We start from the raw sequence: 15,785 nt of genomic DNA on the forward strand, positions 1-15,785 counted from the left end.
TTGTACTTAGACGTTAACGTTAGCTTAATCAGACATAAAAAGTGTAAATGTAAAGTTAAGGTGAGCTAAAACAATAATTGTTCCGGAGAAATAAACTGGGGCTAGTCTTTTAAAGCTGCTCTAATAAGCAAAATGTTTCGATTCAGGTTTTTTAATTAAGACATTTTACTGCCAGGTTAAGATACTCTTGATACACTTCATGTAGGCCTAATTAGCATTAATTTACATCTTAACGTTACCGTTCCGCCATATTCTGTTATTAACGTTAGCGTTATCTTAAACTAGCTGTCTTGTCTGGGTAAAGCTAACTAGCTGCATCTTGAAACCAAGGTAGCCATACATTTAGTTAGCTCTTCAAAGTATTACGTTCAACAGCATCTTTAGCTATTTTAAGTAATACTGTGACACAATATTTGTTTTAACCATATCTGGGGGAAAAAAATTAGACCATAGCTGCCAAACTTTAGATGACAAATCTTTAAAGGCTGGTACTTTTGAAAGTTGTAAACACCGTACCTTAGTGCTCATCATAGCAGGAAACTGAGACTGGTGATGTAGGACCATGGATCATTTAGCCACTTGGTGTCAGTATACAGAGCAATAGAAATTATGTGGCATTTTGGGAAATTAAACATACTTGTGTCAATATCCAGAGACAGTGACAGATGTTTTAAAAACGTTAATTGTTTTTAGTAATTTGGGTCATAAACTTACGAGAAATGACAAAATATATACATCAATATATACACAAATGCAAAGTATGCATAGTCTTATGTGTATGTATATTTAGGTTCACAAGGTATACACATTTTATCACAAACAAAAAATATCTCATGATTTGTAAGGGAAGCAAAATGTAGAATTTGAGGATGTTAATTTGAAGGGATGTTGAATATTTGTATGTTCTTATTTCAAGTGTTAAGATTAATATGCAGTAAATCGATGAAACTTCAAACTTGGGCCTCTGGGCCATACTGCAGGTCTGTGCTGTACTTATGTACAGTATGATATTGTCTAACATCGACATGTACTATATTTGTCTATGTTTGATTCTTATATTTAATTTTATTGTTAATTTGTGTGTCTACCTGGGCTAAATTACATCAGAAATCAGTGTCAGCCCTTAAAGGCTTCACAAAATGTAAGTATGTAAGAATGTTTGATACTTAATCATTAAATCATTCAAAAAATGAGAGGCAAGTCAAAAAAGATGCAACAACCTATCTAGTTTTTATTGACTTTTGGTAATCACAGCATGCTTGAGTGAACAAGTAACAAGACATTCATATTGTATGACTTCATGTTACTGGTTAAACTTGATTTCTTCCTCACTCCTCTGACTCTTTGGACTGAAATGAAAGAACAGAACAATGGCAAGTAAAACATTTAGCCATAAAACAAAATGCAAAGTTTAAATGAGTATTTCATCAAACTTGATTCATTTCGGACATTTCTTTTTTACCTTGACGATTTCACGACTCTTTACCCTCAGCTTGTTGACCTGGGACTCGGCGATGTCAGCACGCTCCTGAGCCTCCTCCATCTCATGCTGCACCTTCCTGTACCTGGTGAGGTGAGTGTTGGCCTGCTCCTCCTGTATGATAAACCACAGTGAGGTTAAAACCTGTGAACTGAGAGTGACATCGTCAGAATGTTTGTCGTTATGAGGATTGATATACTCACAGCCTCCTCAGACTGTCGCTTGTAGGATTTCACTTTCAGCTGCAGCTTGTCCACCAGATCCTGAAGTCGGACAATATTCTTTTTGTCCTCCTCAGTCTGTTGTAATGATCAGGATAGCAGAACAATGTAATACAAAAATTAAACTGGTTTAAGCCTACTGTTTTTAATTCCTGTATATCATAATGACCGTTAGTACTAGCAGTTTAGGTATTAGTGTTGTTGTTGTTGTTGTGTTGTATTGTTAAAGAGAGACAGAAGAAATTTACCTGATAGGAGAGCTCCTTTACTCTTCTTTCATATTTTCGCACTCCCTTGATAGCATCAGCAGCACGCCTCTGTTCAGAATCAACTTCAGCCTCCAATTCTCGAACCTTGAGTGCAGAAGAACACAGTGATTTAAAAATGCTATTCCAGCTTACAGTAAATATGAATAGACTGGTCCTCATGACACTTACCCTAGCCTCCAGTTTCTGGAGCTGTTTCTTGCCGCCTTTCATGGCCAGATTCTCAGCCTCATCCAGACGGTGCTGCAGGTCCTTCACTGTCACCTCCAGGTTCTTCTTCATCCTCTCCAAATGAGCGCTGGTGTCCTGCTCCTTTTTCAGCTCTTCAGCCATCATGGCAGCCTGAATTGTTGAATTTTATGTTATTTGATATAGGTAAGCCTGTTGCAGTCTAATGTTCCAAATGCTAGAGTTCTAAATACAGCCGAGAAATTGCCCAGCGTAAAATGTTACGTAAGGATGTGTTTCACACTGTATATTTGTGCATATATATAGTGAGGTGTTAGGATGACTCACATCAGTGATGGCCTTCTTGGCCTTTTCTTCAGCATTTCTTGCTTCCTGGACAGCATCCTCCACTTCACCTTGGATCTGAACAAGGTCAGTTTCCAACTTCTTCTTGGTGTTGATAAGACTGGTATTCTAAACAAATGATAGTTTTGTTTACATACTTTCATTTTCATTTGTCAGGTGTTTCACGTTTAATTTTATAAAATCTTCACTTACCTGGGAGTGCAGCAGTGCCACACGCTCACTGACATCAACCAGCTCCTGTTCAGCCACTTTGCGGCTTCTGTCTGTCTGCTCCAGTGCAGCTCTCAGCTCCTCGATCTCAGCAAGCATCAGGTTGTTCCTGCGCTCCACTATGGCAACCTGCTCCTTCATTTCATCCTGACCTCTGATTGCTTCATCAAGGTGCAGCTGGGCATCCTAAACAAATAATAATGAAAAAAAAAAATTGCAATGCAGCCTGAATGAATTTAACTTTGCCTGCAGTTATTTTTAGTAAACCACAGTACCTTAAGCTGTCCCTGCACGTTTCTCAGCTGTTTCTGGGCTTCAGCAGCCTGGCGGTTGGCATGGCTCAGCTGAATCTCCATCTCATTGAGGTCTCCCTCCATTTTCTTCTTGATTCTCAAGGCATCATTCCTGCTCCTGACCTCAGCATCCAAAGTGGTCTGCATAGACTCAATCACCCTCTGGCTGTTCCTCTTGATCTGCTCGATCTCCTCGTCCTTCTCTGCAAGTTTTCTGTCGATTTCACTCTTGACCTGGGTGAGTTCAAGCTGAATGCGGAGGATCTTGGATTCCTCATGCTCCAGGGTAGCCTTGACAAAAACAAATATATGTTGTGTAGCTTGAGCATAATTTAAAATTCTGTTTAATAAGAAATGTTTTGTCAGACAGTACCTCTGCCTCTTCAAGTGAAGTCTGGAGTTCGGTCTTCTCTAACTCTAGAGTCTTTTTCCCTTTCTCCAGTTCATGAATGGTCTTTCCACTCTCGCCAATTTGCTCGGTTAGATCAGAGATCTCCTCTGTAAGAAACAAGGTGGTTAAACATTTGATGTTAGTCTGAGCTCATAGACCATATTCATTAAACTTGTTGGCCCACTGGGGGGCACTCTCCTCCACACTTATCCTTTTATGACACTGGCCTAGTAAATGTATTAACTTAGAATTCTGCTTTTTTAAAACTTTGCATACGTTGTAGGTTCTTGTTCTCCCTCTTCAGTGTCTCCAGTTGGTCCAGAGCTTCTTCATATGAATTTTTCAGCTTGAACATCTCAGTGCTGAGAGAACGAGCTTCTTTTTGAGATCCCTCCAGCTCTGCCTGGCATTCCTCATATTTCTGCTTCCACTCTGCAAGAACCTGAAAACATAAATAATTTACAATTATATTTTTACACGTCTATCTTCATTTAAGGCCACAAGGCATGAATAGATATCTAACCTTGTCAAAGTTTCTCTGCTTCTTGTCAAGGGTAGCAGCAAGAGCATTAGCTCTCTCCACGTCGATCATCAGGTCTTCCACTTCACCCAGCAGTCTCTGTTTGGTCTTTTCCAGAGAGGCACATTTTGCATTCACAGCCTCAATGGACTCCTCTGCATCCTGAAGACGCTGGGCAAGCTTTTTCCTGTTAAGAATATTTGATTCACAATCTATCAGATGATGAATCCCCAGTTTGGTCTCTTACGGAGCAGCAGCATTCAAGTAATCCAGTGTCACTTCACTCTTTAATTTGTGCCCCACTACCTTTAAGTAAACACTATTGGACGACAACCCAATTATTTATAGCTCTCTAAAGCTATGGTCACAATTTAGAATCCATTTTAAACTTAAACAAGCTCCCCGATTCTGGCAAACGTCAATTTTGCTCCATTTCTCACTGACCCATCGTTTCAATTATGGCATAGGATGGGGATCTAGTGGACCTTTTTAAGGAAGCACACTTTACGTCTTTTGAATAGTTAAAGAAGGACTTTGATATTCCCCAGTCAGGCTTCTTTGGATATCTACTGGTACGTAATTATGTCAAAACACACTACTCTCTAACAGCCCCACAGAGTACCTGGATAGAGGAGTGTTTGAACATCGATCCAGTTGGCAGGTGTCTGGTGTCTGTATAATATGATAATATTCAGAGGATCGCCTCCCCATCACTTAATCACTTAACGAGGCAGTGGGAGGAGGAGTTGGGAATTACTATATCAGATATAAATTGGCAGGCCACGATTACATTGGTACATTCATCATCTATATGCATCAGACATAGTTTGTTGCAGTTTAAGGTTCTGTATAGGTTACATCTATCTGGGAATAAACTGGTCAAACTCTACCCTGGTTTACCCCATTTTGGACAGATATATTTAATACCTTTTCATTTATGTGTAATACGGTTATTGATCCTGACCCACTGACTGCATTGTTTGGTGTAGTCCCGCGAGAGACGCCAATAACAACCTACCAGGCTGAAGCTATAGCATTCTCTACCTTACTTGCTGGATGTCTGATACTTTAGTTGGAAGAAAACTATGTCTCCATCTCACAAGCGATGGGTGGAGGAGGTAATGTCCCATCTTAAACTTGAACACCTTAAATACACTGCCCGAGGCTCTACCCAGAAGTGTTATAAGGTCTGGCAACCATTCCTGTCCTATCTTGAGATTGAGTTCCCTTCCATTAATACAAGGTAGCTCCCCCACATTTTAAATTCATTTGTTTAATTCATTTATTTTGTTTTTCTATTTTTATTATTGTCTTCATTTTTTCCTTATTTGTGTTTGACATTGGCATTTGTGTTTTGTTCTGTTTCTATTTTGATTTTGGCGGTCTGTAGTGCCTGGTTATAATCTGCTTTTGTGTTTCTATGTTTATCTTATTTTGGAGTATTGAGTGCTACTGCGATTGTGCAATATATGTGAAAATCAATACAATTATTTTAATAATAAGAATATTGTATCTACAAACTTTCAGTATATTATCACTTACATGGGTGGACAAAGTTAAAACTGTAATGCCTTACTTGGCCTCCTCCAGCTCCTCAGTGCGCTGAATAGCATCAGTCTCATATTTGGTTCTCCACTGAGCCACCTCGCTGTTGGCCTTGGACATTGCACGCTGCAGCTCAGCTTTGGCCTCCTGCTCCTCCTCATACTGCTCTCTGAGCAGGTCGCAGTCATGACGAGATGACTGAACAGCATGAGCCAGGGCGTTCTTGGCCTTACAAATAAATAGAGACATTTTTGTTAACTAAAATACAGCTGACTTCAAGCTGTGAAGCTATCTTTAATCATGTAACATTGCAGCTCTGCAATAGTGTTTTTTTTATTGTGCACATACTTTAACCTCCTCTTCAATATGCCTCTTCAACTCATCAATCTGCTGAGTATAAGCCTGCTTGCTCCTTGTCAGCTGAGAGACCAGGGCTTCTTTCTCTTCTAGTCTGCGACTGATTTCACCTAAGGATAGATGGAGAATTACAACTATTCTAATCTCATTTATCTGCATTATTTTGGAAATATGAGATATACATAAAATGTATTTTTCTCACCATTCTCAGTTTGCAGTCTTGCCCTTTGCATCCCAATGTCATTCAGTTGCCGCACATGTTCATCATTTTTTGTCTTCAGCTCACTCAGTTGATCCTCAAGAGTACGACACATTTTCTCCAGGTTGGCCTGTAGTTCACAAAAGTTATGATGATTTAAAGTAATGCTATGTAGTCTCATTCTGTGAGAGCCGAATACAGACGGAAGTGTGGCGGAGTACATTTTGTTGACTCAGTTGCAGGTGACATGCGTTTGACTTCACCTTTGATTTCGCAACATTCTCCATATTGCTGCTGAGGTCATCGATCTCCATCTTGTACTCGCTTTTCTCCTTCTCCAGCTTCTGTTTGACTCTCTGGAGGTTATCAAGCTGCTCTCCCATCTCTGCAACACTGTCAGCCTGCTTCTTGCGGAGAGCTGCAGCGGTGGCCTCATGCTGCAGGGTGGACTCTTCGAGATCACGACGAAGCTTCTGAAACTCGGCCTCACGCTTCTTGTTCATCTCGATCTGAACAGACGTTGCTCCGCCAGCTTCTTCAAGCCTCTCGCTGATCTCCTCAAGTTCCCTGGAGAGATCAGACCTCTGCTTCTCCACCTTGGCCCGAGCAGCCCGCTCAGCCTCAATCTCCTCCTCCAGCTCCTCAATGCGAGCCTAATATTTACATGTTGAAAAGAAAAATCATAAACAAAGCCACATTCTAATATAATTCTGTCAAGCCCATCTGGGTCGTCCAAAGGTAGGGGAGTGCAGTCAGTGATACTATTAAGATACCATACCAACCTGAAGTTCTTTAATCTTTTTCTGAAGCTGAGCAGAAAGTGATTGCTCATCTTCAATCTTTCCAAGAAGCTGGCTTGTTTCAAAGTCCTTCCTGTGAGCGGACAAATGTATACATAACATCAAGCATTCATTTTTTATTTTGAAGTAAGCAAAATGGAGCTGAGAATTTTACTAATACAGATGTTTTGACTGTCAATTGTACGTCTTAAAATCATTGATAGAATCACATTAGTTTGCTAATATAATTTTGAACATAGAGAATTTGGTTTGAATCAGTGGTGTGGTAGCTTTAACTTTGCAGACTAGCACTTTTCACAGCAGCTTTGTGCACAAACTTTTCAATATAAGAGGATTTTATTCTGGTTACTATATGCTGGACAAATATAATAAGGTCAGACATGGACACATTGTATTAAACATTGAGTTAAATTACACTCACTTCTTTATTTTCTCATCAGACTGCTGCTTGTCATTCTCCAGATCCATTATTGTTTCCTGGGCCAATTTAAGATCCCCTTCAAGCTTCCTTTTCGCTCGCTCAAGATCCATACGGAGCTTCTTTTCTTGCTCCAGAGAACCCTCAAGCTGTTTTAACAGAGATGAGGCATTATTTTTTGTTTTTCATTCTCAAAGGGATTGAAATCACTGCTGTTTTTACATACATCGTCCACTTGCTGCTCCAGCTTGGTCTTGGCCTTCGTCAGAGTGTTGACTTTGTCTTCCTCTGCCTGCAGGTCATCAAGGGTCTGCTGATGGGCCTCTTGGAGGGCTTTCTTCTCTTTGGTCAGCTTGACAATGGTCTCATCTTGAGATGTCATTTCCTCAACCAGGTTTTTAACCTGTATTCAAAATGTTGTGAGAATAATTTTAAAGTGAGTATTCAGCCAAAAGCAGCAGTCTTTAAGGCCTTATGGAAGATATACCAACCTTGTTCTCAGTGGCATGTTTCTCCTTCTCCACTTTGGCCAGGGTGAGCTCCAAATCATCAATGTCTTTCTTCAACTCAGAGCACTCATCCTCCAGCTTCCTTTTCTTTGCGGTCAGCTCAGCATTCATTTCCTCCTCATCCTCCAGTCTCTCAGTCGTCTCTTTGACTTTGGCCTCAAGCTGTATTTTTGCTTTAATGAGCCCCTCACACCTTTCCTCTGCATCACTAAGGTTTTCACCTTCCTTAAAGTCAACACAAACAGGTTCAGGTCTTTGAAAATTCAGTAATCGGATGTAGGATACTTTAGTAGACATGCACAGGAAGTGCAACAACTTACAGACTGCACTTGTAACACCAGGTCATTCTTCTCCTGCAGTAGAGACACCATCTTCTCCTCCAGTTCTTTCTTCTTAGCTAGAGCCTTTGCCAGCTCCTCTTTGGTCTTCTCAAAGTCCTCTTTCATTTGGGCCATCTCTTTTTCAGTCTCTGCACTCTTCAGCAGAGGCTTAATCTTGAAGTAAAGCTTCATCCATGGCCAGGTTTTGACATTCATGAATGAGCGGATGTTGTACTGGATGCCGTAAATGGCCTCCCTGGAGAAAACAGGTATAAAGGTGAAAAAATAGATTCATTTAGATTCTTAAAGCTCTACTAATAAGAAGTATGGATTGGGATTCAAAGTAAATATTTGTCTTGAAGATTATAATCGTGCTGTCATCTACAAATATACTGTTGCCCTTAGATGTGTGAAGCTAAATATACACAGTACCTGCGCTCCATCATCTTGACAAACTCTCTCCTCATGAGGAATCCTCTGCAGAGAGCCTGAGTCATTGTGACCAGGATTGCAAGTTTCTCATCTCTCATCTCCTCGAGAGTTCCCAGCAGGCCAGCTTTGAAGAACACCTAAATCAAAGTGTTATTTGATATGAACTGTTAAACTTAATTGCAGCTAAAGAAAAAAGATAAAAACACCTGTAAGAGACAAACAGATTACCTTTGTGTGTCCAAATTTGTACTGAGTGTGGTCAACATCAATAGAGCCCAAGAGTTTCTCTGAGGCCTTTTTGTTGTCGATGAATTGTCCCTCAGGGATGACACTAGCATTCAATACTTTGTATCTGATTGGAGGGAAATTGATGAATGTTGAATTATTTATGATAATATTATTTAAAATATGGTTAATCTTAGTAAATACCTCTGCTTGAAGTCACCATAGAGGATTCTGCTTGGGAAGCCTTTCCTGCAGATCCTGATACCTTCCAGCACACCATTACACCTCAGCTGGTGGATGACCAGGAAGTTCTCCATCAGACCTTAAAAACATGCCAAGGTCAGTCGTGTGTTGCATAATCACAGAAGTGTTTAAATGCATAAACTAGTGCTGATATTAGCTTACCAGGAGTCTTTGATTCATTTGGAATCAAACAACGCACAAAATGAGGATGAGTGCTCCTTAAGTTGGTCATCAATTTGCCTAAATTCTCCTGAAGAATTAAAAGGACATTAAATTAACAAAAGGCACCAAATTAGTGCAATGAAGTACATAAGTACATAAGCTATCCCTCCCTATCTTACCCTGAACAATGCAGACACAGTCTGGAAGGAACCACCCTTCTTCTTGCCAGCTTTCTTGCCGCCACCCTCAGCTGTACCATGAAGATAACATTTGAATTACCAACTTTAACAAATGTAATACATTTTATTTAAGCTTCGAATTAATTAAAAATATTTACCATCTGCTCCGGCATGGGATGCATACAGGTGAGACAACAGTTTGGTTGAAGACTTCTGGTAGAGCTGAACAACTGAGTCGTTCAGGGGGTCTTTGTTTTTATCCAGCCAGCCTTGGACATTGTAATCAACAGTGCCAGCATAGTGCACCAGGGAGAAATGGGCCTCAGCTTTGCCTTTGGCAGGTTTTGGTTTTTGGAAGGGGGCACTTTTACCAATATGCTGGTCATACAGTTTGTTCTTGAAGGTGATGTCTGTAGCCTTTGGGAACATGCACTCCTCTTCAAGGATTGAGAAGATGCCCATTGGCTGTTAGCGATAACACAAATAACACAAAATTAAAATCCTGTACTTTCCGACTGTGGTGGGAATTATTTTACATCATTTTTAAAAATGTTTCCCTGTAGTACCTTCTCAATGAGCTCAATGCAGGCAGCCAAATCCATACCAAAGTCAATGAACTCCCATTCAATTCCCTCTTTCTTGTACTCTTCTTGCTCCAGGACAAACATGTGGTGGTTGAAAAACTGTTGCAGTTTTTCATTGGTGAAGTTGATGCACAGCTGCTCCAAGCTGTTGAACTAAAGAATTTGAAATATCAAAGGTCAGCAAAGGCCTTAAGTACCAGTAACTAAAAATAAAATGATTTGTATTTTCAGGTTTAATTAAAGCTGCATAAGATTATGTTGTATCAGCCGAGCATACTTACATCGAAAATTTCAAACCCAGCAATATCCAGGACACCGATGAAAGAGCTTCTGGGCTGCTTGGTATCCAGCATCTCATTAATTCTGACGACCATCCACAAGAACATTTTCTCATAGACGGACTTGGAGAGAGCCATGACGGAATTGTTGACCTGATTTTACAAATGAATAATATAAGGATAATGCGAAATTGATCACTTTTCAGAGCTTGAACAGGTTAAAATGCATGAAAAGCTATAATCCAAAGAGCTCTATGAAAGCCATGGTTGCAGTGGGAGTCTATCAGCAAAGTCAGAACAATATTATCTTTATGTAAAAATGTCTTTAAATATGAAATGGAAGAAAGTATTTGTATGTATTAATTTGTTTTGGTTATTTGCTTGTGTTCTTGTTGATATCCCATACCTGAGGGACAGTCTGACCTTTGGTCACATACTCATTCCCAACCTTCACTCTGGGGTAGCAAAGTGCTTTTAGCAAATCAGCAGAGTTCAGACCCATGAGGTAGGCGATTTTATCTGCCACTGAAAGAAGAACACAAATTGTCATCATTTATGAAGAAACATATTCTAGGAAAACCTCAGGTTCTCTGTCAAGGGTCAAAAACTTGACTACTATTCAACCTCATGATGTGTGAGTTTCATACCCTCAGTGCCATCAGGCTCAGCCTGCTCTTCACGCTGCTTTTGCTTGAACTTCATGTTACCATGATGCATCACAGCTCCAGTCAGCTTGAAAATGCTTGCCTTCTCTTCTGCAGTGAAGCCCAGGATGTCAATGGCAGTCTGTGAAATGTCAGTTTAAACCAAAACTTAAACTTAATCAAACGCTGTTGCCTTGTATACGCAAATACTGAGAATCTATCACACAGTTGTAATAGTGCTCACTTTGGTTTAAAGCATAAAGCAGCATGGTTTTGATAATAACTAAAAAAAGCAGTCATCAAAATGAATTCTTCCTTACATCAGTGGCTATGAATTCTTCAATGTCATCGATACTCTTGACAGTGATTTCCCCCTGACTGATCATGTGATAGTCGAATGGGTTTGTGGTGATCAGGAGAGCCTCTGAAGAAAGTGAAAAAATAAATGTAACTTTAACAGAATATATAAAATATTTATAAGCCGTTGGATTACAGACTGCAAAAAAACTGACAATATTATTCACTAATCTCACACCTATCAGCTCAGGTTTGTAGCCTGTCGTGAGCTGATAAAAGATGTGGTAGCTCCTCTCAGCAGACAGCTGGAACGTCACTCGAGACTTCTCCAGCAGATCTGTAAAACAAGGCAATAAGCTGGTATACAGTTTGTTCTTTCATCAAACCTTCTGGATAAAGAAAGGCTGGAAGCTTACATGTTTCAATATCAGCTGAAGCCAACTTTCCAGTTGTTCCAAAATGGATTCTGATGAATTTACCCTGCAGATGAAATGTATGATTTACTATGCAGAAGACTAAAATGATATTAACCTACCTAAAAATATTTAGTGCTGTTCAAACACAAACAGCATGTGTAAAGACAAACAAAAATGTTAAGGCTAGAGGACCAGCAGACCATGTTGGAAACAGACACCATTTTAAAACAGCAGGACCATTGGACAATTTTTAATACCCATATTTATTATTTATTGTTTGTAAATAAAAATACCAAACTGTTTATACTTACACTGTTCATATTATAAATACTATGTCATATTGTAAATACCAAGTTCATATTGTAAATACTATGTATATACGAGTTAATTCTATTTCTTATCTCTTATCTCTTATTATACTGTTTATTTTTTACTTTTTATTATTGTTTAAGTGTGATACTGTCCTTTGGCTGCTGTGACTAAGGAATTTCCCCATTTGCGGGACAAATAAAGGAATTCTGATTCTGATTCTGATTCTGAAAACTTACGAAGCGGGATGAGTTGTCATTCCTCACAGTTTTGGCGTTACCATAAGCCTCCAGCAATGGGTTGGCTGCAATGATTTGATCTTCCAGTGACCCCTTAAAGCAATATTACATGACATGTGTTTGTATTCACATTATCATAGATATCACACACATATATATGTACTGTATATCACAGTATTAACCTGCATTTTTCCAGGAGTTGGCTCAACTTTCTTGCTTCCTCCAGCCACTGCGATTGTCGCAAAGTACTGGATGACACGTTTGGTGTTGACAGTCTTTCCTGCACCGGATTCTCCACTAGGTTGAGGGGTGTGTTCATAAGTATTATTTAAAATCACTAAAATTACTGCTGTTGCATATAATTATAGATAATATAAAATTGTTACTTACGTAATCAGGATGGACTGGTTTTCTCTATCTGCAAGACATCAAAATGTTACACAACAGTTAGGAGTTGACTTCTATGAGAGTACAGCTGCTGTATTTATGAACAGACAGGAGCTTACAAACTGTTTGATACCTTGGAGCATGAACTGATAGGCATTGTCCGAGATGGAGAAGATGTGGGGTGGGGCCTCAATCCTCTTTTTGCCTCTGTATCCTGCAACAACCACTGAATCATACACTGGGAGCCACTTGTAGGGGTTCACAGTGACACAGAACAGCCCTGAGTAGGTCTATGGAGAGAGATAAGTTTTACCGACACGTGTCTTCCTGTAGCCATGTTTTTATCTTCTTATTTAACAATCAGGCCAAACTCACGTAGATCATCCATGCTGCATAGCGCTCTTTGAGGTTATACAGCACAGAGGGCTCACTGAGGTGGGTCATCATGGCCATGTCCTCAATCTTATCATACTTGGGAGGGTTCATGGGGAAGACTTCAGTATCTTTTACAGTGATAGACTGTAAGAAAAGGCACAACAGTAAGTTTAGTTATTATTCACATGTCTGTCTAAATGTTTGAAGTCATTATGTCAAATAGTTAACATATGTCACAGCAGTCCAGATTCTGCAGTAGAAATGTTAGGAGCTGTTAAACATTTAATCCTAGAGCCTTAGTTCCCACCTTTCCACAGAGAGTGTCCACGGTGGCTTTGCCACCCTCTCTCTTAACAAGTTTCCCCTTGAGGTACATCTCTGCTGGCTCGCTCACAAAGTATGCTGTTTTAGCATCAAAGGGAGTGTTCTGAGCTTCAATTCTCTCTCTTTCTGGCTTCCGGAGGTATAAGGCCGCCGGGCCAAAACATTCCATCTCTCCATCACCCATGATGAGCCTTTACTGCAAGTAAGTACAGACAGGATAGCATTCATTTATCATTCATCATTATTAGTCATTATTTCTTTTTCATCTTCACTCATGATGGTACTTCACCACTGAACTAAAGTTAAATTCTGTTAATGTGACGAATGTTAGAAAATTGATATATTTTACTTAATGTTTCCAGCAAAATGAGAGAGAAAGGTAAACAAAGATTTACAGTTTGTAACAACAGAGTGACATCACTGTTACACTTTCACTATATGTTATCTTTGTTGATGCGATGACTTCTTATGTGCTACTTAATCCTTGTTACTATCAGACACTTTGTTATAAATCATAAACTCCAAAAACATTTATGAGAAGTGACAAATACTTTTTTTTCTATTTGATGACATTAATCGAGATGCACAAAAAGACTATATAAAATACTAAACTTCAAATGTTTCTAATCAAAGTGAAAGACTGGTAAAATAAATAAATAAATACATTACCTTCTTCTCTCCCTCAGATGAACAGGTACTGGTGGTTTAATGAGGGTTCTGAAAAAATAAACAATTTTAATTATTAACTGTAATTAAATCCATCCCAGGGTCTGAACTCATGATGACCTCTCACTGCATGAGAGGAAACAATACAATAGTCATTCATTTTAAATGCCAGAAAAGTAGATAGATGGGTGCCCTTATAGTGACTTCTATAATGTCTGGTATTACTGTTGTCAAATGAATGCTCCGCCATTAAAATTAGTTTAATACAGGTAACTACTTGCATACTAGAACTTAGACTAGAACAATACTATGAGGTTCATAGGGGACAAGCTTTACATTAATAATGTAATTATTAACTCTTCTCCAGGACAGATAAGAAGCCTAATTTACCTTGGATGACACCAGGGCTGCAGGGGTTTTTCTGGGTTCAATGCAGACTTCTGAAAAAAGGAGCAAATATATATGGTTCAGAAAGAATATTTCTGAGAGTTAACTCTATCATACTACAATTTAAATTTTATAATAAGGCAAGGAAAATTAGATTTATTTATAATGATAACTTTAATATAATATACTTATATTCACAATATAAACTTGATACTTGATACTTAATACAAATCTGAGCCGCTAAGAAACGTACCTTTGCTGGGAGCCTGTCCTTGGTGGATGTTTGCTGTGCCTTTTTATACAGAGTGATGGGAGCCTATCACATGTGTATTTCTGTATTTGGTCATGTCACTGGTATGATGCTTGAGCATCAGTCGTTCTTACCTCTAGCTGTCACATTACACAGTTTATAGTATGTCTAGAAATATTCATATTCCTGTGATTATTCGAAAACAATAAGGCTCTTGTGTTGTCTTTACCATTGTCTTTTATAATAATTGTTGTAATATATTGTGAAGATGGCAGCAACATTTTAAGATATATCTATAGGTTTTTTTAAGTTATGAGTTTTTTACATGCCCATGCAGCAAGCATATGTGAAGTTGGTTTGCTTTTGGATACTGCTGCATGCACAGAAGGTACAGATGTGAAGTTGGTTCAGTTCTTGGTCGTGGTTAAGTCGGTAGTCACAGGCAGTCCAAAGGTGTGACTAATGCATCGCTTTTATGGTCCCTGGCACAACAGTAGCCCCTTGCAATGCTTTGGAGAACCTTTAAAAAGTCAATGGTGTACTGTTTCAGAGTCCTCACAAGTCAGAAATGATTAAAAATGAAATGAGTGCCAGTGAGCTTTAAAGAAAAGGCTGGATTGGCAGGGGATTACTTCTCACAACAGTGCCAGCAGCTGTTCTTATTCTTGTTCTCGTGGGAAACACAAGGGAGACTGAGATAGTCGATAGAGCGAATGAGTGATGGATACCAGCTCTACTTCCTTTTTGTTTTGCAAGACAACTCACCATGAAGGTTTTTTGTGTGTATCAAAGTTGAGTATGTTGATGAAGGTTCTCAGTCAGGCATCCAGGTCATGGTATTACCTGGATACCTTGTTCTGGAAACAAGTCAAGTTGCCTACAATTTAGCACTTAGTATTACAAAGTTGAGTCTGCTTAGGGCATTCAATTCTAAGCTGTTTGTTTATTTAAAGTCTTCAATATGTGATGGGATAGAAGATGCTGTCATAGATGGCAAGTGCAGCAGAAGGATTTTGCCAAGAACATGGCACACAGCCGGCAAAGTTTAAGAGTGTGGGTAGACAAGACAGCCATTAGGCACTGTTTCCGTTGGAAAGAGTCGAAGAAATTCTGAAGTGGTTACCAACAAGATATAATGAGCTTCTGTCTTCAATGTTACACGATACCTGCTCTGAAATCTTCTGTCTTATAAGGGCAAAACTCAAATATAGCACAAGGCTTGTGTTGATGCTCCAAACAAATGCCACATGCTCAAGAGGCTTATTGTGTTTTAGGGTCTTTGATCTCTCTGTCTGTCAGTTTCTCTATTTGTCAAGCAGAAACAA

At 39.2% G+C, this 15,785-nt stretch overlaps 1 protein-coding gene across 1 annotated transcript; it reads right to left on the minus strand.

Moving 5' to 3' along the window:
* Nucleotides 1-1,328: 1,328 nt before the first annotated feature.
* On the minus strand, nucleotides 1,329-13,341 carry LOC140997821 (myosin heavy chain, fast skeletal muscle-like). Its single transcript, XM_073467857.1, has 39 exons — nucleotides 13,141-13,341; nucleotides 12,834-12,977; nucleotides 12,592-12,748; nucleotides 12,462-12,489; nucleotides 12,254-12,368; nucleotides 12,072-12,164; nucleotides 11,524-11,587; nucleotides 11,346-11,444; nucleotides 11,131-11,234; nucleotides 10,814-10,952; nucleotides 10,573-10,691; nucleotides 10,170-10,319; nucleotides 9,871-10,041; nucleotides 9,463-9,769; nucleotides 9,305-9,375; nucleotides 9,126-9,213; nucleotides 8,925-9,042; nucleotides 8,724-8,847; nucleotides 8,496-8,632; nucleotides 8,064-8,319; nucleotides 7,726-7,968; nucleotides 7,461-7,637; nucleotides 7,238-7,383; nucleotides 6,799-6,889; nucleotides 6,280-6,669; nucleotides 6,020-6,146; nucleotides 5,809-5,927; nucleotides 5,492-5,688; nucleotides 3,919-4,102; nucleotides 3,672-3,837; nucleotides 3,378-3,502; nucleotides 2,987-3,295; nucleotides 2,694-2,897; nucleotides 2,484-2,609; nucleotides 2,139-2,309; nucleotides 1,950-2,054; nucleotides 1,684-1,779; nucleotides 1,463-1,594; nucleotides 1,329-1,349 (listed from the first exon to the last, which is right to left on the minus strand). Exons 1-39 carry the CDS (start codon nucleotides 13,339-13,341, stop codon nucleotides 1,329-1,331), a joined length of 5,814 nt encoding a protein of 1,937 aa, XP_073323958.1.
* Between the last annotated feature and the right edge of the window lie 2,444 nt (nucleotides 13,342-15,785).

This window comes from Pagrus major, chromosome 6 (assembly GCF_040436345.1).
Source record: "Pagrus major chromosome 6, Pma_NU_1.0".
In the NCBI taxonomy this organism is placed as follows: domain Eukaryota; kingdom Metazoa; phylum Chordata; class Actinopteri; order Spariformes; family Sparidae; genus Pagrus; species Pagrus major.

Excerpts from the sequence above, each read along its gene's own strand:
- LOC140997821 (XM_073467857.1), bottom strand. The coding sequence starts at position 13,341 with ATGGGTGATGGAGAGATGGAATGTTTTGGCCCGGCGGCCTTATACCTC. Across the intron at positions 10,042-10,169 it reads CTGGGTTTGAAATTTTCGAT|TTCAACAGCTTGGAGCAGCT; the intron begins GTAAGTATGCTC and ends CAAATTCTTTAG. Across the intron at positions 2,898-2,986 it reads ACGTGCAGGGACAGCTTAAG|GATGCCCAGCTGCACCTTGA; the intron begins GTACTGTGGTTT and ends TTATTTGTTTAG.